This window comes from Bombus fervidus, chromosome 1 (genome assembly GCF_041682495.2).
Source record: "Bombus fervidus isolate BK054 chromosome 1, iyBomFerv1, whole genome shotgun sequence".
In the NCBI taxonomy this organism is placed as follows: Eukaryota; Metazoa; Arthropoda; class Insecta; order Hymenoptera; family Apidae; genus Bombus; species Bombus fervidus.
This window is the reverse complement of record NC_091517.1, coordinates 26,260,259-26,283,698: the sequence shown is the minus strand read 5'-3', so window position 1 is coordinate 26,283,698 and position 23,440 is coordinate 26,260,259. Positions and strand designations below refer to the sequence as shown.

General features: G+C 36.3%; 2 protein-coding genes across 5 annotated transcripts; one reads left to right on the top strand and one right to left on the bottom strand.

Moving 5' to 3' along the window:
* Positions 1-1,046: 1,046 nt before the first annotated feature.
* Positions 1,047-23,439, bottom strand: LOC139991552 (uncharacterized). Of its 3 annotated transcripts, none has more exons than XM_072011740.1 (21): positions 23,133-23,439; positions 22,583-22,883; positions 22,208-22,440; positions 21,796-21,988; positions 21,556-21,722; positions 21,220-21,415; positions 20,932-21,123; positions 20,750-20,847; positions 20,565-20,666; positions 20,251-20,487; positions 19,992-20,087; positions 18,956-19,185; positions 18,413-18,623; positions 18,226-18,341; positions 4,497-4,776; positions 3,759-3,956; positions 3,453-3,629; positions 3,168-3,370; positions 2,781-2,915; positions 2,626-2,721; positions 1,047-1,917 (listed from the first exon to the last, which is right to left on the bottom strand). In XM_072011740.1, exons 1-21 carry the CDS (start codon positions 23,319-23,321, stop codon positions 1,863-1,865), a joined length of 3,705 nt encoding a protein of 1,234 aa, XP_071867841.1. In that variant the 5' UTR covers positions 23,322-23,439; the 3' UTR covers positions 1,047-1,862. The 3 variants fall into 3 exon arrangements, with proteins under 3 accessions (XP_071867841.1, XP_071867851.1, XP_071867861.1); XM_072011750.1 differs by having other exon boundaries at positions 22,271-22,440; XM_072011760.1 differs by lacking the exon at positions 2,626-2,721.
* On the top strand, positions 10,524-18,108 carry LOC139991677 (uncharacterized). Of its 2 annotated transcripts, XM_072011953.1 has the most exons (5): positions 10,524-10,887; positions 15,999-16,170; positions 16,337-16,530; positions 16,621-16,952; positions 17,053-18,108. In XM_072011953.1, the coding sequence occupies exons 1-5, from the start codon at positions 10,874-10,876 to the stop codon at positions 17,754-17,756; spliced, it is 1,416 nt and encodes a 471-aa protein (XP_071868054.1). In that variant the 5' UTR covers positions 10,524-10,873; the 3' UTR covers positions 17,757-18,108. The 2 variants fall into 2 exon arrangements, with proteins under 2 accessions (XP_071868054.1, XP_071868044.1); XM_072011943.1 differs by lacking the exon at positions 10,524-10,887 and having other exon boundaries at positions 16,006-16,174.
* Position 23,440: the final 1 nt, after the last annotated feature.

The following is a 23,440-nucleotide window of genomic DNA, read 5'->3' as shown; positions in this document are numbered from 1 at the left end:
CGGATGCCTTTATTATGGATTGGTGAAAGAATCACATCTGGTCTTTTAACATGTTGCGAATTAAAATTAGTTTCTAGTCTTAATAGCGGACTTCTTTGAAAATATTTTATATCATCGTGTGAACATGATTCCTGTATATAAATATTTTTCTTTTCAGGATTCTGTGTGATCATATCACTGTGTTGTTTAACATTAGATATTTCTGCAACTAATTTTTCGTTTCTCTTTTTCTTAGTTCTTATACTTTTCTTCGCAATGGTTAATTCTTCCTCTAATGTATCGGCATGTTTTTTTATTTCCTGTAACATCTTCATGCACTTTGGTCTCGTTATTTCTGCTGAATTTATTTTTGCTAAAAGAACCTTATTATTTCTTCCGTTCTTGTAGATGCAATCCATATTTTTACATTTTACTTCTTTGAACTGATAATTTTGATCGTTACATTTTTTCATATCTTTATTTCCGAATCTTTTAACGTTCTTCAGCATATTTTGCAGTATGTCTAAAGCATTGTCAATTGTACTTGTACATTTATCCTCGCATTCGTAATCATTTATATTTCTAATATTTGAAAATCTGTCTTCATATTCGTCTCGTTTTGCATTCAACGTGGAACAGTTAATTTCACTGCAATTTACATTTGTACAGATATCTATATTTTCCAGGATCGACGATTTTGCAAATGTTTCATTTACCAATGTACTTCTATCAAATTTATCTTTTTGACGATTTGCTTTTGGCTTGTGTTCTTCGCGCTTGTCCTTGTATGTACTGATCGTTTCGTTAATGCGGATAGTGCTTTCAATCTCGTTTTTTTTCATGAAATTTCTGGTAACGTCAGAAGCTGTAGGAGAACTCGCGTAAAAAAGTTCTGTGCACGGCCTATCAGTTGTAGGTGTGACTAAACTTCCAAATTTCATAAATTCGGAATTAAGTAACATATTTGGAGATTTTGATCGTAAATTCGTAGAATTCTCCAAAGGTGATTTGAAATTCATAGGAAGACTTAGAAGCTTAATAGAATTTTCTTTAACGTTAGAAATATGTGTCGAATTTAATGATAAATCTGTTTTTATCATTTTAGAAACTTCGTTGCTACCGTTTATTTGTTTCGTGCTACTAGTCAAATTTGTTACCGGGAAACTGTTGGTAGGCAATTTTTTAGAAAATTTCACGGGACACCCAACAAGTTCGTTCGCGTTAAAATTCGCTTCGATATCATCTACACCTAAATTTCTCACTGTATCGTTGTTCAACGGTGTCATTTGTTTCGTTTCATTAATTTGAGAAAATAAATTTGTCTTAAGCGAATTCGATCGAAACGTGTTATTATTCGATATTTCATTTGATCGAACAGGATGACATAGAAATGGTGTATTATTATTGTATCTAAGTTGTGAGATATTATTAAAGATTAAACCATCGTTATCTCGATCGTATTTTCTTTCATAGTGCATTCCTACCGACTGCGACATATCAAAGCAATTTTCTGTACGAAAGGCAGTGTGATTATATTTTTTGTTAAACGAATAGAATTGTAGCATATTCGATGATTCGATATTAGTTTTCATCGAATCTGCGTTAGGCTGAAATAGCGAGGTACTTTTCTTCTGTAGACGGTTATATCGATTTGAATGCATTTTGCAATCTGATCGTAAAATTATATTTATACAAGGAACATCGGATCGAGCATCTTTCACATGGTTACTGCGTTTGAGTTTACTTTGCAGATTTAAGCATCTTGAGCGTGACACGGCGATAGGATTTATCACTTTCATTCCGTGTTTTTCAGTCTGACCATCGCATTCTCTGCTCGTTTCATTCTGTAAATATCTATATCGATTAGAGTAGGTTAAACGACTTTATATGACCACATTTGAATCTACGTTAAAACTGTCTGGCGTTGAATTAAAAGACCTGCAAATAAAAAAAAACGAAAAAGATTTGAACGAGTGGAAAGTATTAGGAGATACGTTTAGGCAATTTATCGTTGATTTCAGTCCTGTGAATAATATTCACAGGAATAAATTTAAAAGTTAAATTATTATACTCTTTAAAGTAGCATTGAAATTTATTTATTATTTCTATGCAAAGAAATATTGTATTAAAATTACTAGTAGGGCTACTACTACTACTACAGGACATGTACAAGATAGTTTTTAGTACAATCACAAAGGCTTTGGACATTTGTTAAAATCATTCTGTTTCGAGACGTCTGCTTCATTAATACAAGGCGCAAATGGCGATTTGTTCGACGATGGATGATGCAAGACATTTTTCGATGGCAAACACTTGCAATCCAAGGGAAAAGAATGTCTCTCGAATACCGATCGCGTGCCACTATGTGTACGGGGATATTTGGGGATCGCGGTGTAAGGTTTCTTCAGCCAGTCTACTTGCCTGACAGTTTAATTTTTCGCTTTTATCACTTGAACTTGAGAGAATAATGCAGAGGGGGAAAATAACTTGGTTGAAATTCAAATGTTGGGCTTTTTACAACGAAAACGGAAAACGGAAAACCGTGTCTAGGAAAAATATCAATTTTATGACACGCTGTATGGAAACAACGAAGAAATCCGCCTCTGCATCTAAAGTCTACATCTACTTGATCAAATATGTCTCTACCTGTGATTCGTATCGATCGTCTCATTAGGAATTTGATTATTAGTTTGACTGGGAAGCGGAGTTTGGACGAGCGGATCAGGGAGACCTTCTGAGTATCTAAAAACGATACAACGAACAAAATATTCGTCTATTCCGAGTTCCCGATATGTACGTACCTGCTACGATGTTCTTCTTCTTTCCTCGCACGATCAAATCTTTCATGCGTAACTTGTCTACGTAGTTCGCTGATTTGTTTACAATATTCCGCAGCTTGAGTTTGATATTGCCGAAGTTTCGTCGATTCCGAAGATCTGCGTCGTTTGCAAAAGATAAAGAAAAAAAAAATTACGTTGCGATTAGGATACGTTGACGCGTGGTTAATTAACAGGTTTCATAGGTTACGGGTTAACGGATTAAAATGCCAGAAACTTTTTCGTTAACAACGGTAAGGTTCGAAACGCTCGCCTCGCTTTTCCGCGGGCATGAAACTTGTTAATTGTTTTAGTTGGTAAAGTAAATTATCCTAATACTTAACCATTCTAAATATAAGTTAAGCTTCTTACAATTTACTTTGAAGTTCAGACATTTTCTGTCTCAATCTGGACACCTCGTTTTGCAGTTCCTGATTATTAGCCTGCACAGTTATAGATTCCTGTCTTGCTTGATCTAATAGCATTTCGAGGCGTTCGACCGTCGCGCAGTCTTTACTCATTTGATCGTGAATTACGGCTTGCTCCGCTTTTAATTTAGTAATTTGCATATCATACTGAAGATGGAACGTAAATTTCAAATTACTTTTATATATTTATCCTCGCTATATCGGAATACCTTCATCCATGAATATTTACCTGTGTTTTAAGCGCATCTTTATCATCTAATTGCTGCATAAGTGCATCTTTCTGCTGATCCAATTTCATACATAAATCTCTAACAGCAGTTAAATCAGCTTCTGCTCTGTGCCTCTGTTCTCCTTGCTGACGCAATTGTGTTTCTATACTGGCCACACTTTGGGTCAATTCGCTGATCTAAAAAAGTTGAATCAGCGTATAACGTAAAGGCCTGACGGAGTTATCGAAATACAAGTTTCCTATCAAAACTTGTACATTCGTCCGACATCAAATACAGAAAATGAAAATTATTAAAAAACGACCAACCTGCGTTTCGTAGCCTCTTATTAAACTATCCTTGTCCGCCAATTGTCGTTCTAAATCCAACAGTCGATCCCTAGCCGATTGCAGTGCTCCTCTTGCTTCGGCTGCTTCAGACTCCAAACTATGATTGTTGTTCTCTAAAACGGTTGCTTCCAAACTTAGACTTCTAAAGTGATTTAACATTTCTGTTCTTTCATTTTCCTGCAAAGTGGATGGATCTTACAAGTATTGCTACATAATAGTATTTGACACTTATACATATTTGATAAGAAATGCATAGTCGGGTGAAAAAGATGAAAAGAAGTAGAGCAAAGTATTGTATTATCTTCTGAATGAAGTAGGAAACAATAATATCTAGTTTTACCACTGTTTATACGATATATATATATATATATATGTCGTGATGACTTTAGTTCTTTTGTAAGCTAATGTATCAATAACCAACAGGAAATATATTTATTTTTCATCGTACTTTTTACATTTTACGCGATACATATCGACGGAAGAATACAAATCTGTCAAATAAAAATATTTCATCAGCTACTTGTAGCTACTTGTGTACTTAGTTGATGAAAAACATATTCTTGCTGGTAGAAAAAGTTGTTATAAGAAATGAAAACGTAATAAATTTCGTAACGGCGCTACTACGAAAGTGTCGAGATACGACGGTTTAAACGAAAAAATGAGCGAGACTTTACACAAGAAGGAACACAACAATTGGAAGGAATGAAATGAAATCACCTTTCTGTTAAGAAGTTCCTCGGCTCTACGGACCTCGCTAACGTACGTTTGAAGCTGTCTCTTCAGATCGTACGATTCGGCGCGAGACGCTTCTAAATCGCATTGCAGGTTTCTCACTTCGCAAGTAACCGCGGCTAAATCGTCCTGTATTCGTCGATTTTCCTGAATAGCATTCTCCTTGTCGTACGACGCCGTTTGCAATTGTCGTTGAAGATTTTCTACCTCCAGTTGCATCGATCTCAGTTGTCTGTCCTGATCCGCGCTTTGATCCACGCATATTCTGACATTGCGACAAAAGTAACAAGTAAATGAATTGCTCGTGGTCGAACCGTGTTATGAAAGATGTACGAAATGAATTCTTCAGAAGATTTCGGTCAAGCGTTTCAAAACGTAAAAGAGAAGTAACGAAACCTGTATCAAATATAGATGAGTAAGTAGTAGGCATAGAGGTGGAATAGGAGTGGAGTGTTTTCGTCAAACCTGTCACACGGTGAATGAATACTGTGCGTCAAAGTTTCAATACCGAAATCGTGTCTATTCGGTTATGCGAATCGCACACGCTCATCCCTCGTGGCGCAAGCCACGTTCTTCGTTCTTCGGAAAGAGGACAAGGGCGGCATGAGCGTGTTGACGAATTAGGCGGCTATCGTGCCGAAGTTGCGTAAATGTTTCTCGAAGAAATATTTACGTGGCCAGTTTTCGTTTCGTTTGTGTATCACGTAGCGGCGAGAACGACTTTATTAGGGAGAAAAAGCCGAATACGTAAGGAGGGAAGAAACTAGCGGTAGAAAGCCGATATCGAGTCGCAACGTGCATCGCTGCGCGTCTCTTATTAAAACGTTCTAGCTACCGACGAATCGCCACTTTAATGCCTTTCAATTACACGCTACAGCGAATACGCGTCCTGATTTAAACGATATTTAACGTATATCCCGACACGTATTATCTGTACGATCTAATAAATTCGCTTGTCTGTTTTTTCAGTCTGTATAAAAATCGTACAAAACACCGTTAAAGCTACACCGTGGAAACTGGCCACAGACAGACGACAAACGGAGTTTTAGCTGCGAAGGATAAAAATATAGCTAATGAAATGTATTAAAATGGCATTTCGTAATGATACAGGATCGGCGCTACAGCATAGCGTAATCATCTATCGTGGATCGTCCGTGCGTCGATTACGCGTCCGCGTGTTATGTAAGCGGCGATAAACCGTAGTATAGGGCGCATAGTGGCAGAGATTGAAAAAGGAAAAAGTCCGAGAGAGGCCTGTTCACCGAACAGACGACTTTCTCTCATCTCGACATCCTTGCTGGATGCCGGGCCGGCGCGGCAGCTTCCTTCGATCATCCGTATCCGTATACGACGTTGCCTTTTCCTCTATACGATAAAAGTGAAAATAACCTCGAGACGTTTACGGTGGTATTGCTCGAAGCCGTTCACGCACGCACCCGATGCGCACAAATGCCTCGTAAGTGCGTTCGTTAAGGTTTTTCAAACGATCAAGCGTATGTTAGCACAAATGTCCTACAGAAAGTACGTTTCCATATTTTTATGGTATCATACGATACGTTGCTAGAATCTGAACGACGCGAATATGCTGAAATTATTTTGGATAACAGGTATTTAGGAAAAATTGGATACAACGTAACACGAAGACGCGGAGAACGTACGCGGCGCTTAAAATAAACGTAAAGTGGCACAATGGACGAAGGATCGATTACAATCGTATGATAAGAACAAGCGGAATTGTGTCACGGACCCGGCGAAGAAACGCGACGAGAAGAATACTAGTTTTCAATGCAATGCAATACAATATGATAGGTAGATTGCGTAACTCCTGAATTTTCATTAGCGGTAATATCGGGATCGGGAATATGGTAATTCGAATAGTCGGCGAAGCGAAGTAAATGGACGATAGGACGGTACGAGCAACATTAGCGTCTTTAATTTACAATATCTGCTCGTTTTTTCTTAAAAACTTGAACATATGGAAGATGATTTGGTTGGATCGACGCGAAGATGCAACGTGAAGATGCAACGTCAAGATATAATCGCGCGTACACCTGCTGTAAACATTAGACAGAAGAATTTCTCTATCTGTCTCGCTTTCTTTCACCAATTTCAGTTGCATCGCGTCGGCCGCAGGAAAGCGAACTATTCTATATAAGAGAAATAGGAAGAGCAAGGTAGAAAGCAGCAGAGGCTCGTACTCGTCAGGGCGGACGTTCTCGTAATGCCCGTCGTACGTTATAACCGCTCTATGCAACATTTCACTCGAACGACTAAATAAGAATATTCAACGATTCAAAATATCCTACCGTTATCCCGAAAATACATCGATAATATTGATTTCGGATATCGAATTATATCTTGTACGAGTAATGCACGGATCGTGGAGAACCAGCATCCGCCGGATACAGGAAGAGATACACGCACGTACGAAACGTATAGGAAAGATTGATAAAAGAGAAAGGAAGAAAATGCAGCAATTTATGGTGTTGCTGTAAACGCAAGTTCTCGTATAGGTCGTACGACCGATGAAACGATCGCGGAACTTCGCTGCCGTTCGTTTCCCCCTCGTTTAGTTGCGGTAAAAGTTTACTTATTTTCCAACAAGGTACTTTCATAATCGCGAATCGAACGTTGGAAACGTTCGATTTACGCAGTTACGTTTACCGCGCGTATAATACATCGCCGAAGAAGCAAAAAGAAATCACGACACAAACGTATACCGGCACTCTCGATGAATCGGTATTACGATAATTTAATAAGCGTGGCAAGTAACTTGCGCTTTCTACGAAATAAGAAAGTTTCGCGCTTTTCCTTCGTCTTCTTTCTCTTCGTAGGCGGTACTTTGAAGAGAGAAGAACGAAACAGGCGATAAAGAAGAATTAAGAACGAGAAGAAATTCGAGGTTTCGGCGCGATAACGAAGGTCGTCTGCGTGCGTCTCGTCCCGCTAGACACCCCGTCATTCAGCGACACGTACTTTCATTCTCGTTGATCGTTCATCCTGAAGAATGTCCCTGAAATTGAAGCCACGACAAAGAGGCTTGTCTGGCTGCGATCGATCGTGTCGCGATCATTTCATCGAATTTCTTTCGTGGGATTTCCGAGCTATCGTGATAGATCTGACCTCGGAATATTACGAAACGCGTAGCCACGTAATTGGATAGGTATCATGGTAAAGTTCGTTCTATCCTTTGAATTCGATCGTGACCCGGATACACCAAAATACGTCGTGTTAAGCAATGAAGTTTCGTTATTTCGTAGAATAATTACGTATTCGCGTGCTTACTTATTGCTAGAGGAACGACGTAATTATAATTTGTTACGTCCAGATTATATAAAATCGATCAAACGTCTTCCCATCTAACTTTCCATCTAACTAAAGAAGCAAACTTGAAACCTACCGAAGAAACGAGACTAGGCAGCACGTGGGTAAACACCGGTGTTGGGAAGTTCAGGAAATGGTTCACACGGCCGAGTTTATCGCCCTGTCCTAAACCCTTAACCAATGAGTCGGCATCTATGCCGATCGACTGGCCTGGCCACGGTTCTCTATCTACCGCTGTTTAATGTCGGAAAGTCGGAACGAACGGCCCTTTTAAAGATGCCATTCACCTTTACCGTCACAGGCAAAGGGCATTGCACGGTTTCTCGAAATGCAGGGAACGTAAGCACGTGAGAAGCACTCGTAACAGGATGCATACTACGCGAGGTTACTCTAACTTGTACCAACTGTACGTTGTAACGTGTTCGACTCGTCGTTGATCCTAGAGATTAGACGATTCTCTCTCGTCTAAGAGAGTCTCTGCTCGTCGCCTCGTTTCGAATCTTTGTATAAAAGTCACATTCTCGAAATGTCTCTTGGTTTGCAAACAATATTTATATTATAATATATTATATATTTTAAATGAAAGAGTTAGTTTCTTTCTTCGTCCAAGCTGCTGGTTTTCTTCCGTTTTACTCGCGCACCCGCCACGAGTTCCGAAATTCCGACAATGAGTCAATGCGATCCTCGAGTCACGAAATGTACATACGAGCCTTTAAGATTTTCTTCGAGCGTTAAAAGTCTTTCAAGACTTCAAGACATAAAAATTGAAGAATCGCGCCAGGCTCGAAACGCCGTTGCGCGTTTACACAAGGTATTTCTATATACATTTATATACGTATGTAGGGCTTGTCCTATTCAGAACGGACGCGAGAGGGAATGCAGGTATTTGAATATTACTAGGCGATGGGACAACATCAAGTTGAGTTCCAACGACTCGAGTTTCTGACGATGTCGTTGTCGAACAGATGTTTGTTCGGAGCTGTATAATCAGGTAATCTGGACAAAGAAACTTTAACGATGCGTTTAAGACGGGTAAATAGATGAAAGTTACTAAACTTTTATTTAAACTTGAAAATACACTAACATTTGTTCGTCCGTTATTGTAACAATACAATAATACGCGAACTGCTCTTTGTACGTTTCTCTTGCTATTGTTTGCTATAAATTTTGTATTTTCCAATATCCCGTTAACCATCCCGTTAACGCTGTAGTAAGAATATAACATCGAGGATAATACGAGAAAGCAAGAAGAAAGAAATATCGCAAAGTACGAGCTAAGAGGTAAACTGTGTTTCAATGAAATATTTCCTCGACGTTCGCAACTAATATCAATGTTTTAAGAACAGATGTTGGATCGTTTCCGTCAATGTGCATTGGTATAACTCTATAAGTTACCGAAAGGAAAGCAGTAGCGATAAAAACCACCTATATAGAGGTTCTTAACGAGAGAAAGAAGACAAGAACGTATCGTCACGTAAGCGGAAGCGTGATCTTCGTAGAAATGAATTTTGAGATAAAGCGAATAAAAATTATTCGTTTTCGTTCAACTTTTACCAGACGTAACGAGTATAACGAGTTATACAGCGTTTCTAAAAACGCTCGCACACTCGTTTAATACGAACAAAAAGTTTAACGTCGTTTGATCGAGCGATCGGTCATCGGCCATCCTACGAATAGAGGAAGGACATCCATTTGGGACGAGCAACGTGGAAGACGTATCGCGACAAGGACGAATCTCGAACAACGAGACGATACGTCTGCTCCGTTTAACAGGTTCAAAGGTTTCGAGAGAGTGTTTCTGGGCACAAAGACGCCAGTTTACGGACATTCGTATACGAGGATCCGAGAAACCGCGAATGGGTTTATGGCGATTTCCGTTAGTAGATCCAGCCGGACTCCGACTGTCGTTCTTTCCAAATTATGCAACGCGCAACTCAGTCGACGAAAGCGCGTTCCTGCGGAGTTGGATGCCCGTAGCGACCTTCCGAAGGTCGTAAGACGACGAAAGTACCAAGTACCCGGTTCTTTCTTCGGAGAAGAAAATTTCACGACTGGAAATGCTCAAGGGAGGCTACAAACTCGCTGGAGTTTGCTATATCGAGCATCGACTAGAGTCAATATCTATGTAAATGAGGAAAACCTACACTCGATTCTTTAGTCTCGATATATCTCGCTGTCTTCGCTTTCTTCGTCACGCGATGCCACACGCATAATCCGATTCCTAGATCCGAGACACTTTCGATCGATAACAAAAACTCGCCTCTTCTATCTTTACGATTCCGCGAAAGTACAATTTATTTAGAATTATTTAGAATTATTTAGATATCGATAGGTAGAGAGGCGGTACGTTCGCAAATCGATTTTACAGAGGATTCGTGTGGTCGCCGCGTGTCGCAGTTCCATCGTAGTAATTAAACGTAAAACGTAAATAGGAGATTATTAGGTGCTGGCAGATTTCAAATGGATTGGAAAATATTCGAGCATGATTTCATTTCCATTGTGCGTCGAACGTTACGAAAACCCACGCACGAAACTTTATTACCCCCGTCGAACCGTCCAACTATCGTGTATCATGGATCCCTGTCCGATTCTCGCCCGTATCGAACCGGATACGCGACGGCGGATTTCTGCACCGAGGAACGTGACGTGCCGACCGTATGCAGTTGAGAAGCCGTTTACGATACGCAGAGCTGTACTATGCGCGATTGAGAATTTTATTTACGCTGTTTCCTCGACGTAATCGCAATCCATTCGCAGATAGAACGAACGTACGAAAAAAAAGTGAGACGAGCGCCGGTCTAGGAGACTCGGTTCTTGTCTTGGACAAGTTAGGTAACAGCGCGAAGTCGCGGAGCTGATTCCAAGTCGATGTTCAGTCTTGCCGCGGTGCTCCGACTAACACGATCGCTGCTCTTCGTTTCGTGCGCGCCTCGTGTCGATCGCAGCATGTCAAAGGGCCGCGATAAAACGACACGATCAATTTTCGTGAATATCTGTCATGTGATTACCAAAAAGTTACATTCTTAATCGCCTTCACCATGAGAACCGCATTGTAAGTCGTCGTTTACAAATTTTCTTTATTTTCTACGAATCGAAATTTCGATATTTCATTTACGTTAGATCGGCGAATAATACGAAGAAAATACTTGTTTCTCTGTTATTCTTTCTCGTCTGGATACGTCATTCTAAATCATTTCTTTTCGACGTATATCCAACGACGTACATCGTTCTTATTTCTCTCACATAGATTGTCACATAATCGTCGAATTAAATACAAAAAAATGTAATGTACGTATGGAGGAAAAGCAAAAATTTACCCTTTTGTTAGTCCCGCTAAATCTGCGTAAAAAAACATCGACAAGATATTCACTCGACTCTGAGTTTTAACAGATTTTCATCTTTTATACGCAAATAATATACCCAGAGTGTGGACAATTTGTTGTTGTTGCAAGTTGTGAGTTGTGAGTTGTGACGATATAAAGCATATTTCATTTAAAATACATCAACGTCGAATACCCGATAACTCGCTTGTATCGCGAAGACGATGTAACGATACAATTAAAAAGCGAACGTACTATAAAGAGATACCGTGTGGCTGGTAAGAAAAAGAAAAGAAAAAAGGTAAAAGAAAAGAAACGCTATTATTCCTTCCCACAACTTCATGAAAGGCAATGCTCGTTACTTTCTCGCAATAATAGATCGTCGAATTTCGATTTCGCAGAAATTCGTTAATATTTATATGAATACGTATTACCTGGTAGCTGTGAAAACATCGTTTTGTTTAACGATCTGCCAAATATTTTTACCTTCTTGTATTTAATTAATTCTTATATTTCTTATAAAAATTCTTCTCTTACTTTTTAGAGGATTAAATGTTCTGTTGTGTGTGTTTACGGTGAAAGTTGCATAACGGCAATGACTAATCTTGAAACGATCGTTTCGTTTCTCTAACATAAATGTCAAGACCTGATCTTTGCAAGAGATCCTTCAATTTCATTTAATTTCATGTTATTCGTCGATTACATCGATTTTGTTACATAATCTTGCCATTAGAACGACTTAACTAGGACACAACGGGATACGATGAAAGAAGACAATGAAAGAGCCGAGTTACTCTAATAACGAAGGTTCGTTAGGTAGAATTTCAGATTAGTTAAACTCGTTAATTAATTTTATTTTATACAGACTTTTATTTTAACGAAGGTAACGGTTACGAGAAGCTTTATGGAAAATTATTATAATTCGATTAATTGAATTTCAAATAACAACTGATTTGTTTTGCTAAAATTAAGAGAAAATTGAAACATTAAGAAATTGCAAATTTTGTTGTGAAAGTATACAAGGAGATTGTTAATCGAAGTTAACGTACGTAGCAAAATAGCAAATCGTTACAGGTTAAATTCGCTAAATAATTCCTTTCTCACGTACTATTTATACCGATGTTAATATCGATATGAAAATATCATTATTATTCTGTTTAATGGTTTATGGACATGATATTAGAGAATAGTTGAGCAATGGAGATATCTTGTTTCTAAGATTTAAATTAATCGTTTAAACGTGTAAATCGTTAAATATGAAAGAGATGTCACGTAGGTATATAAAACAGCGAGCCAGGCGGTTTGTTTGTTGAAACAGTAGTAGCGATCGTCGAATGAAATTAGACGAAATGAACAAAGTTGATAGTATGCTAAGTATACGCTTCATTAAGAACGAGAAGAAGCGAAAAGATATTGAAACAAAAGGAAAGAGAAACAAAGCGAGAAAATCCTAACGTTCGTTTCAAATAGCTGATATGTTTGCAACAACCGCGTCAAACTTGACAAATTTCATCCGTCTAACTGAACGAACGACGGCTAATCGTTACATTTTAACCGCGTGAATAAGGAGAAAGTTGGTTGGCAATGAAAGTCCCAAGTTAAACAATTATGTCGATGCTTTTCGAAGATACACAAGTACGTATGCAGTAGGTGCAAAGAGTATCCTAGAATCTAATTTAGTCGAACTGCCCGCCAACGAACGGCTAGATTGTAAAAGTATTCTGTTGTAAAAAAAAAATGCGTCCGGCTACTGGCATAACGCTTCCGATTTTTATCAGATCTACGCGCGCGATCTACTATTATGTAACGAGTATAAAAACTGAAAGGTAGACTGAGACGCGAAAGAGGTACGAAACACATCGAAGAGTGGACCAACGAGAAATGGGACGAGTTATGTCACAACAGACGACAAATAATAGGTGTCCGTTATGAAATAACAACAATATGAGATACCCATAGGGTATAAATATATATGTATATATGTATGTATGTATGCATGTATGTATATAGATGATTATGAAAAGATTTGCAAACGAAACTCGTTTATTTGGACGAAATTAGCTGCACGAATTAACGTTAAACTTCAAAGTTGAAGTAAACGAAATAGACTCGGAGGTATTACTACGGTGTTAGTAAAAAGTCGTCTTTAAGTAGTTAAAAAAAAAAAAAAAAATGAAAAAAGTGAAAAATGAAAAAGAAAGGAGGCAAATAAATCCTCTTTCTTCAAAGGGGGGAAATCTGTTATAGATTCAATAATAGTAATCCACATAATACGCATATAGCGATACAATCGGAAAACAAATGATGGAAGAATCATACCTATATCGTCCGTCATCGTTACGATTCGGACAGCTATAACCTTTCAAGAAACTCATGATCGTTGTTTCTTCTCGTAATAAATATCATCGCCGGTATTTATCCTCGTACATTCCTCGCTACTGTCGAATAATATCAAAGTAAGTAGAATGCAAGAGACGAACCAAACACCCACACTAATAATTTTGTACGGAACACTGCCGTCATTATTGCAAACTGTGTCACTATAGTTACACTTTTTTCGATATTCGATTGTTAATTAGGAAATTTTTGAAAATTCTAGTAACTTCGACCCCTTCCTAGTCTTCGTTTTGGAAAGATCTCCTGAATTCGTTAAATTCAATGGTATTCGCGCACCAAAGAGTTACGAAAGCAACTTTACGAGTAATTTAAGAATACAAATTCAAAATATCTGCATTTACGTAATTCCGTTCAAATTCTCTCGGTTAGTCGGCTAAATGAACATAGTAATTTAATTTATCTTGATACGTTTACGTGTTAAAATGCAGTAAACGTGAAAGTTTTGACGCAACGCTCCCCCGTTTCTCAGCAAGTAATTAATAAAGTAGTTGACCCTACGAATGATCGTATGAATCGATGCGAATCCTACGTCTCATTCGAATAAAAATATCCTTACTTTTCACTTATGAGATTATTCATTGATATTGAACTATTGAACGTTTGTACTATAAAAATGATAAAATCTTCGAATCATGCCCCTCTTTATCCCGGTAATTAATCGACGCGGATATTAACCCTCGGCTATAAATATAATCTACAACGATGGATACTATTTCTCTTTCTTTTTCTATGAAAACTTTTATTTCTCTCTAGAACTTTTAACGCAGACTTTAGAGATTTCGAGTCTGATTCTGTTTGCTTCTAAGAACCTGGATAGACAGAACTGAAATACTTGAACAGAACTGACATAATTTTTTGATAATTCAACAAATCCAAGTGAAGCGTAGAATGTGCGACTCGTTCTACTTAGTTTTAAATTTAGTTCTAACTAAATTAACGGAAATTCTACATCTAAATTCCGAAGCTTGTCAAATAATTAACCAAGTTAATAATTAATAATTAATAATATAGCGTTGTACGTGTAATATACGTATATTATTTTTATTTGTGTGGCTACAAACAGAACACGTGTACGAAGAGAATGCGTAACCGAGATCGCCTTACCGAATAAATCTCTAGTACTCTCACTTTTTATTTGCGCCAAGTGGTCACACCAGTTTGACAATGAAGATTAATAATTATACAGGAAGAAAAGGAAGAACGACATTCCGCGATAGTTCTCCGGTGACCGTACGACTTTCCTTAATGAGCAACTCCTACAAACCGCAACCACGTGAAATAATCTCATTTTGTTTACCGTAAAATTTAGACGATTTGAAAATATACTCCTCAGAAACACTAAAACTTTCATCGATATTTACATGATATTGTCCATAAATACGAATAAATACGAATAAATACGATCGTTAGAATACGCATATACGTAATCTAAGTAATTTACGTAATTTGCGTGATTCTATAATTCTAATAATACTATTTACGCTGTCGAATAACGAATCAAACGTTTTCTCCAACCAAGAGTACCACGATCCTATTCGAAACACCAGTCTATAAACAGAGCGCGATAAATTAAGAAACGCAATTAATAAAAAACACTAGTGAACAATCGGCAAAACTCGTTTCGTTATTGCAATGGAAAGTCATTGAAGAAAGCTTGTCTAGCAACTATCAGGATCCAAGTGCCAAGCTTTCTTGTATCCTGTAATCGTTTCCTTGATTTTGGGTAGAAGAGCGCGTGTAATCGCGCGGATCAAATACAGCATGATTTTCAATGGTTCGTAATCGATGTGATAGAACGTTCGTTGCCTATATTACGTTTCTATTTTTAGAATAATATATCCGTTATAATTTCCAACTTCTACCGACTAATTTTAATACGTTCAAGCTTAATTTTACAAGATTACCGATTCCAATCTAATTCAAGAATGTCGTTTAAAGTTATTTGTTCCGTCTACAAATGGGTAAAGTCAAAAGAGAAAAAAGAGGAAAGTGTTTTTGCTTTCAGTTTGCAACAGTTATACGGCACATATATAGAGAATGGTATTCTTATTCTACATGCATGTCGTCATCTCGAGCCCTGCCACCAGGGACAATGCCATTGCCATAGTGAAACAGTGAAAGTATGGTCATTTTATTTCTGTCGTGCTTTTGCTCTGTTCTACCACTACCCTCGATTTTGACATACGTAGACACGAATACGCGATAACATTTCCTATCGCAATCGGTGTTTCCCGGTTTCAAGTGCTCGACTCAGATGAAATCCGAAACCTCATTTTCCTATAATATCATTTTTATATAATTCCTTACAAATTCTAATTTAAATTGTAAAAACGTGTGGCAAACCTGTTCCATGTATGTTATCCCTAAACACTTTAGAATGCCATTTTAATATCTTATACGTCAATTTCAATTTCAACTAAACGTGAATTCATTAAATACGTTTCAGCGCTTTACGAGATGTATTGGTAATTATCTGGCTCGCGTCAGTTGTTCGCGTTAAGTCAGCGATAATGCCTCCACCATGGGCAGATCCGTCAAGCAATCCCTGCGCCGCTCAACCACGTGGCTGGCAATTGTTATTTTGGCCGCCGGATGGAAAGTGTTACAAAATATTCCAGGCAGGTGCTGCATTTCTCTTTACGGAGTCATTCGAGTTCTCTTAATAGAATGTACATTAGAGGAGCAGCTTCTCGTGTTTCTTTTCTTTTTTTACTTAATCGACCGACATTGAGTTTACTTGATCGAGAAATTTAAATTATAATTATAGATTATTTTGTTTGACAGATTGGAGCTCCATGTCCAGAGACGATGGAACTAGGTCCAGCTGCAGGTAGAGGTGGAACTGTGGCTGAATGTAGATGTCCTCCAGGAACCGTGCAATCTCCTCGAGATGCTCTTTGTCATAAGATATATACGAGAGCATCATGCTCAAAAGGACAATATTTTGCACCCGTTCCAAAGACTTCTGGCAAGTCTAGGTATTACGATATAACGAATCTAACAGATCTCCATACAGTGTAACTGACATAAAAAGTTTCCCTCTAAATTTACTTTATTTTTGAATAAAGGTGGGGTGTCTGTCATGATCCAGAGCCATGTACAGGAAAAGGAGAAGTCTATTGGCCTAGGGATGGCAAATGTTATCCCAAATTTAGCAAAGGGCCATGCCCGAAAGGTGAACTCCTTGCTATAGATGAAGACGGATTAACGGTATGTTCCTGCTCTAGAAATGGAGAACTTGGACGATATCACTGGGCGGGTAGTGTGGGTGGTTGCCACGAACATTACACTAAAGGCCCATGTACGGAACCTGGAGAATTATTTTTACCAGGTGGCGTATGTGGCTGTCACTCTAAATTACCTCATTACCATGAACCAACTGCGATGTGTTATCAATTAGGTAAGACAATTCAAAATACGCATGACGCATAAGCTTCCTCGAATTTTCTACTATTTACTGTTACTTTACGTTATTATATTGTACTCGTTTATTAACACAGGCGGTATCGGTCCATGTCCGCAAGGGCATCACTTTATCGTAACAAACACGATAACCAATGAAGAAATAGTTCAAGCTAAGTGTGTATGCAAGCCAGGTCATGTTCTCTATGAAAATGGATTTTGCTACAGACTTTACACAAAAGGACCTTGTGAAAACGGCTACATGCTAATAAATTCGACGACTTGTATTCCTGTGCCTTGTAAACGGGGTCGACTATATTTTTCACAAGAAAAGACCTGTTACAAAATAGGAACCAGAGGACCATGTCCGAACGGACAAGTTGTTTTATATGATTATAATATACGACCATCTGTCGATGGAATCAGTTACAATGGAGTATGTGGATGTATAAATATACTGACCGATTCGAAAAAATGTTCCGAAGAAATTAACGATAGCTGCGAATCTACACCCGGAATGGTGGAAATAAATAAAACATGTTACAAATTATATACACAAGGTCCGTGTACTGCAGGAGAATGGTTGGTTGCACGAAGAATGCCAAAACAGAGCTTATGGAAGAACGAAGGATCGGAGCCAAGGGCGAGATGCGAATGCAGACCCGGATACAAAAGAATCACGGACAGTCCACAAATTTCTGAGTTAGAAAGTAATAATCTCTTCTCTCTGGGTAGTTGTCAGCCACCCACAGTAAGTTTAGCAGAGTTTCTCAATGGAAGAGTAAAGTCAATAAACTTTTAAGTAAAGAGGTGTCAGACTGTGTATAATAGCATATGGTGATGATAAAATCAACTATTTGATATGCATTTTTTTTTTTAGATATTATGTGTAAATAACGTTGTATAAAGGCTGCGTGTAAAATGTTCTCAACAATCTCGTGTGAATTCCTCGAATTTCTATTTATTTAATATCCTAGTGTTATGAAACTTTTCGTTTAATCGCATAGTTTAAGTCTATCCCATTTTAAAATTTGTTATGCAGATATACTCGTATTGATATAATTCTAGTACTTATTTTTAGTATTACTCTATTATAAATGTATGCGAAAAGATTTTTGTCAAATCTAATAATTAAATATCATCTTTACTGCCAATGTTTTGTAAATATATACAATTTATGGTGTCTCTTTTAGAATATAGTAATTAGATTTCTGAAAGCTGATAAGATTTTCTAGAATGTGTCAAATTTTATAAATACACACGATACTCACTGATTTTTGTGTTGCAAATCGTGAATCTGTTGCTCGCTTCCTATTAGTTGTTCTTCTTTCATCAGAATTTCTTTCTCTAGAGTAGCTATCCTTTCTGTCTTCTCGTCCAATACAATCTAACAAAATTCGCTTATTCATTACATCATACGTAAGTGTCGTTGGATACTTTGCAATATCTATTACTCACTAGCAATTGATCTTTTTCGTGATCCAAATGTGTCATATTTGCTTTAAGATTGTTAATTTCTTGTTGTAATCCTTCCACTTGATTTTCTAACTCCAACTGCTGCCGTTCCATCGTTCTATTACGGTCCAACGTCTTATTCAGTTCGGACTCCGACTGTGTCAACTGATTCTGAGCATCTCCCAAAGCCTGATCCGTTTGATCTTGTAGAGCTCTATCATATTTATTAATTATGTATATGTATCTACTGAATACTAAAGAAAATCATAAGGAAATATTTTTTTGTTATATTCTCTACAAAGTTTTTCTTTTATGAAAAATATTAGATCGTCCGAAAAGTATCTTTCGTTTTATAAGGAAATAATGGATGCACTACATTTTCCGTTTTATATTATTTCATTGAATTACGTATGATCCATATTGTTCTAGCAAAATAAAGATCACGCCGTTCGACGGATTAAGTTTCATGTTTGTATAAAGATGCATCGTTGTAAAAGACGTGTTTGTGAAAGAAAGACACTTTTCGGACAACCTAATAAGTAATACCGAAGTTGAAAATATTGTGTTCTTTGAGTTCCTAATTCTTGCTTAGTCCGTTTTAACTCTTCTCGCAAATCTTGCAATTGATCCTCTAGTCCATTGATAGTTGCTCTTCGTGCTCCTTGCGTAAGTAAAAGCTCTTGTCGTTCCTTTTCTATCTGTTTCAATCGAGTTTCAACGTCGGTCAAGTTTTCTTTTAGACGACGTTGTTCAGACGTATGTGCTTCCGCAGCCATCTAATTTACAAATTTCCATAATGAATTTGCCATATATATGAAATTGCTGTCGTTTACCGACAAGTCCGAAGGGGATTTGGTCTCTCCAAATACGAATTCTGTGAGGTGTCTTATTGTATCTCAATTACTCTCCTTGTCCCTTATTCTTATATACAACGTATTCACAGAAGAACGATCCGAAATCAGATAATAGAATTTCGATTTGTAGAATGTGATTGTAAATAAATTTTCAAGTACGACGTAGAAGAAAATGTTTAATATGTTAAAAGCGAAAATTACCGGACGAAATAAAAAAAAAAGAAGCCTCGATGTTTATAAGAATGTGAACAATTCTATTGTAATCCGCTAATAACTTTGGCAGTTAAATGCAATTTTAAATAAAAAAAAAAAAATTACATCGTAATTACATTACGGATAAGCACAATGCAAAATATCGGTTATTAAAAAAAAAAAAATTTAGCTACATGTGAAAACAGAACCGGGTGTGCTTGCTTGTTTTGAAGCTTCGGGAGCGCGCAAGGACATGAAATTGTTGGTCGAAAACGCGGGATTCGCTTTCTCGACGATTGTTTTCTCCTTGTCGTGACATCAAATTTAAAGTGCTTCGGCGACAGTCAAACTGCTCTGTATTCTCGCCTAATTATATTTCTAACAGTAACTCATAGATAACAAGCGACATTTGATTGTAGTAGTAAGCGTACATGTTACACTATTGCCATTCTCATATATTATCGCGAGCGCGGGTTCCGAGTTAAGTGGATAACACGTTTACCTATATTCACCAATAAATAAACTTTACGAATTACCTTTAATCTTTCACGTAATGCATCGCGTTCTTCGATTAAACGATCCACATCGGCCCGTGCAATGTCCCGTTCATGTTCCAGACGTTCGATAATATTCTAAAAAATGTTACTTTTATAAATTTAATTAGAAATTCTTAAAAACATTGTATTCATTTAACATTTCAAATAAAGCTATAAGGATTTTCTCCAATTATAAAGTGATTTCAATAACAATTTTCCGAATTGCAATTTTTGCAACAAAATTATTTATACTCTTTACCTTTGTCTTGCCAACATCTCTCATTACCGGAGGAGAACAATTACAGCCAACACCACGTTTGCATACATTGCAAGGTCGATAAGGTGCTTTATGTTCAGTTTTGTAAGTTTGTAAACGTGTTTCTAAATTTGTTTTTTCACGATGCAGGTCTTTCTTTTCTCGCTGTAATTCATCTAATGCATTTTCCTTTTCGTTTAACTCACATTTTAATTCTCGTATTCGCGACCATAAGTCGACCTGTTTTTAAAAATAAAGATAAAATATTACATATGTATTAAAGAAAACTATGCGAAAAGAAACGGGTAACACCTTACATGGTCTTTTTCAATCGTTTTATTATAGTTATCCTTGATATTCTTGTATTCATTTTTATAAAAATCTCGTTCTCTTCTTAGTTTCTCCACAGCTTGTTGTAACTGATAAAATAAATACTAGTTAATATATTTATATAATCACCAAACTATGGGTGCACGAAAGAAATATTTTTCATAAAACATACATCATTTATTTCAATTTCTTTTTCATATCCAGCATCGTTTATGCCTTGAAGAAAATCTCTTCTTTTATATGATTCTTGAAATTCTGTTCTACTTTGCCCTGATGATTTTTAATAAATTGATAAATCTTTGAATATAGAATTACTCTGTTTTTCTTATTATATTCTATATTTTATAATTTTACCTCTATCATAGTCATTCTTTCGTCCCTTTTCTTTAGCATCCTTTAAATTTGTCCCGACATCATCTAATAATATCTCCCTTCTATTTATTTGTTCCTTTAATAATTTATTACTATATTGTAATTGAATAATATCTTGTCTTTGTTTTTCATTTTCCTTAATCAATCTTTCGATTTCATCATTTAAGTTTTTCTCTATAATATTATTGAAAAGAAAAAGCGATACTGATTAACTATGAAGCTATTTAATTATATTTATAATCGTCATATGAAAATAAAAGTTCTGTTTACCAATCACTGTTAACTCATTTATCCTGTCAGTGATCTGTTTCTTCTCATCTAATGTAGATTCCAAAGTGCGTTCAATATTACATTTCTCCAGCTTACAAGCTTCTAGATCTGCTCTCAATTCTTGTACTTCTCTACGCTCAACAGTTAATTCAGCTTCTAATGCGTGTACTCGTGCCATTACATTCTCCAATTTTTCCTGCAGGAATATAAATTTCATAACAATAGTTATACTGCAATAAATTGTAACTATTAATTACGATATTATATAATAATTATTATTATTATTATTGTAAATACTAGGGTGTAGTCTTTAAAAACGTTATAAAAATTTATTACCTGCAATTTAGAAACTCTTCTATTGTTTTCTTTAACTGCAGAATTACAATCAGCTTCTACAGCTAATGCTATGTGATCTATATCTCTTAATTCCTTTTCTAATTCCTCATTTCGATCGGCAAGTTTAAGTGCTTGAGACATAGCATCATGTTGTTTATTTAAAGCTTCTGTATAGAATATAATAATGTACATAAGGAATTTTCTTGATTTTACGTTAAACAGACAACATAGTTTGATTACCTTTTAATTGCTGTTCTAATTCCAATTTCTCTTGTTGAAGAACTTTTAATTCATTACCATCTATGTTATAATTGGACATTACAAAACTGCTCTCTGCTTTTTTACAAGCACAATCTTTAGAAACAGCCAGATATGGTCTACCTCCTTCTAACATCTTCTTCAGTCGCAAAATTTCTTTTTCCTTCATAGTTAGCTATAAACATATTTCTATAGTATACTTGTATCCATTCCTTTTACCAATTTTTATCAATTTTTACAAATTTAAATAAACATGCATATATTTAGTGCCCATACATCCTTTACCGTTAGTTCTAATTAACGGTAATTAAAATATTCAATATGTTATATACATTTTCTTACATGCAAACAGGAGCAATTTAAACTCATGCAGATGTAATTGACAGTAATATACCTGACTTTTTAATGTTTGTACATTGTCGATTTGTAAAGAGAGATCTCCCTTCAATTTTGTTACCTCATGACTCAAACAATTCATCTTATGATCTGCCATGCTTAATAAATCAACAATTTTTGGTTCTGCTACACTTAAGGTCGGTAACGGAGTAACTTTAACTCCCGGTTTTGGTAACGGTTCACTTTCTATAACCGGTCTTCGTAGTGGGAAAACAGGACGTTTCTTAGAGACTGTAATGGTAAAAAATAACAATTTGACAATATTTAAAAGCATTTAATTTTAAATATTCATATTCTAAAGTCATATTCTAAAATCACAAACATCTTGTGAAAGAATAATCTCAAACATATCAAAAAATAAAGAGTATTTTACCTAGGCCAACATTGCTGACGGATGGTTTTAAACATTTTCCTTGAAGTTCCAAAATTCTTTTTGATTTCTTAGCAGATACAGCTTCTAGCTCTTTAATCTTATGCAAATTCCTAGAAGATGCCAGTTGAAGATCATTACATTCACGCTCTAATTTATATATTTCCTTTTTCAGATCCTTAATCTGCTTTTGATGACATTCCTTTTCTTTTATCAAATCTAAGTGAAGCTGGTTACATTCTTGCACTAGCCTTACATTATCACATTTATAAGGATCAATTGTTGATTGTAACTGAGTGTAAGCCTATTTACATGATACAAATATTAAATTATACAAATATAATAACAAAATCTAATAATATAATTTGCTCTTTATTATCTTTCGATCAAAAGATATTAAAATATCTTTCATATTTCCTTAATTGATTATTGTATAAATGGTATATTCATTGTTTCATACAAAGGGTGTTTTAGAAATACATATTTAATGGGATTACATACATATTTATATTAAAATTAAAAGTAAAAGATTTCAAATTACAAAGATACAGACCTCGATATTTTCTTGAGCAATGCTTTTAAAATGCTTTAAGCTTTCTGTTGTTTGTATCAAATCAGCCAATAACTTTTCTATCAAAGGAAGTGAATCTAATGTAAGTGCTTGTTTGTATCCTAAACTGTCTAAATGCTTGCGGACAGTTCGATATCTTGCAGCTACGTTACATTCATCTTCCATACTCATTTTTTATAAAATATCTATTTTATTCTATTTCATAAATGTACGCTAAATAACACTTTTAGATTATTTTATCGTACAACTTATGTTCCAAAAATAATTGCAGCTACTTTTTTTGGAACTTA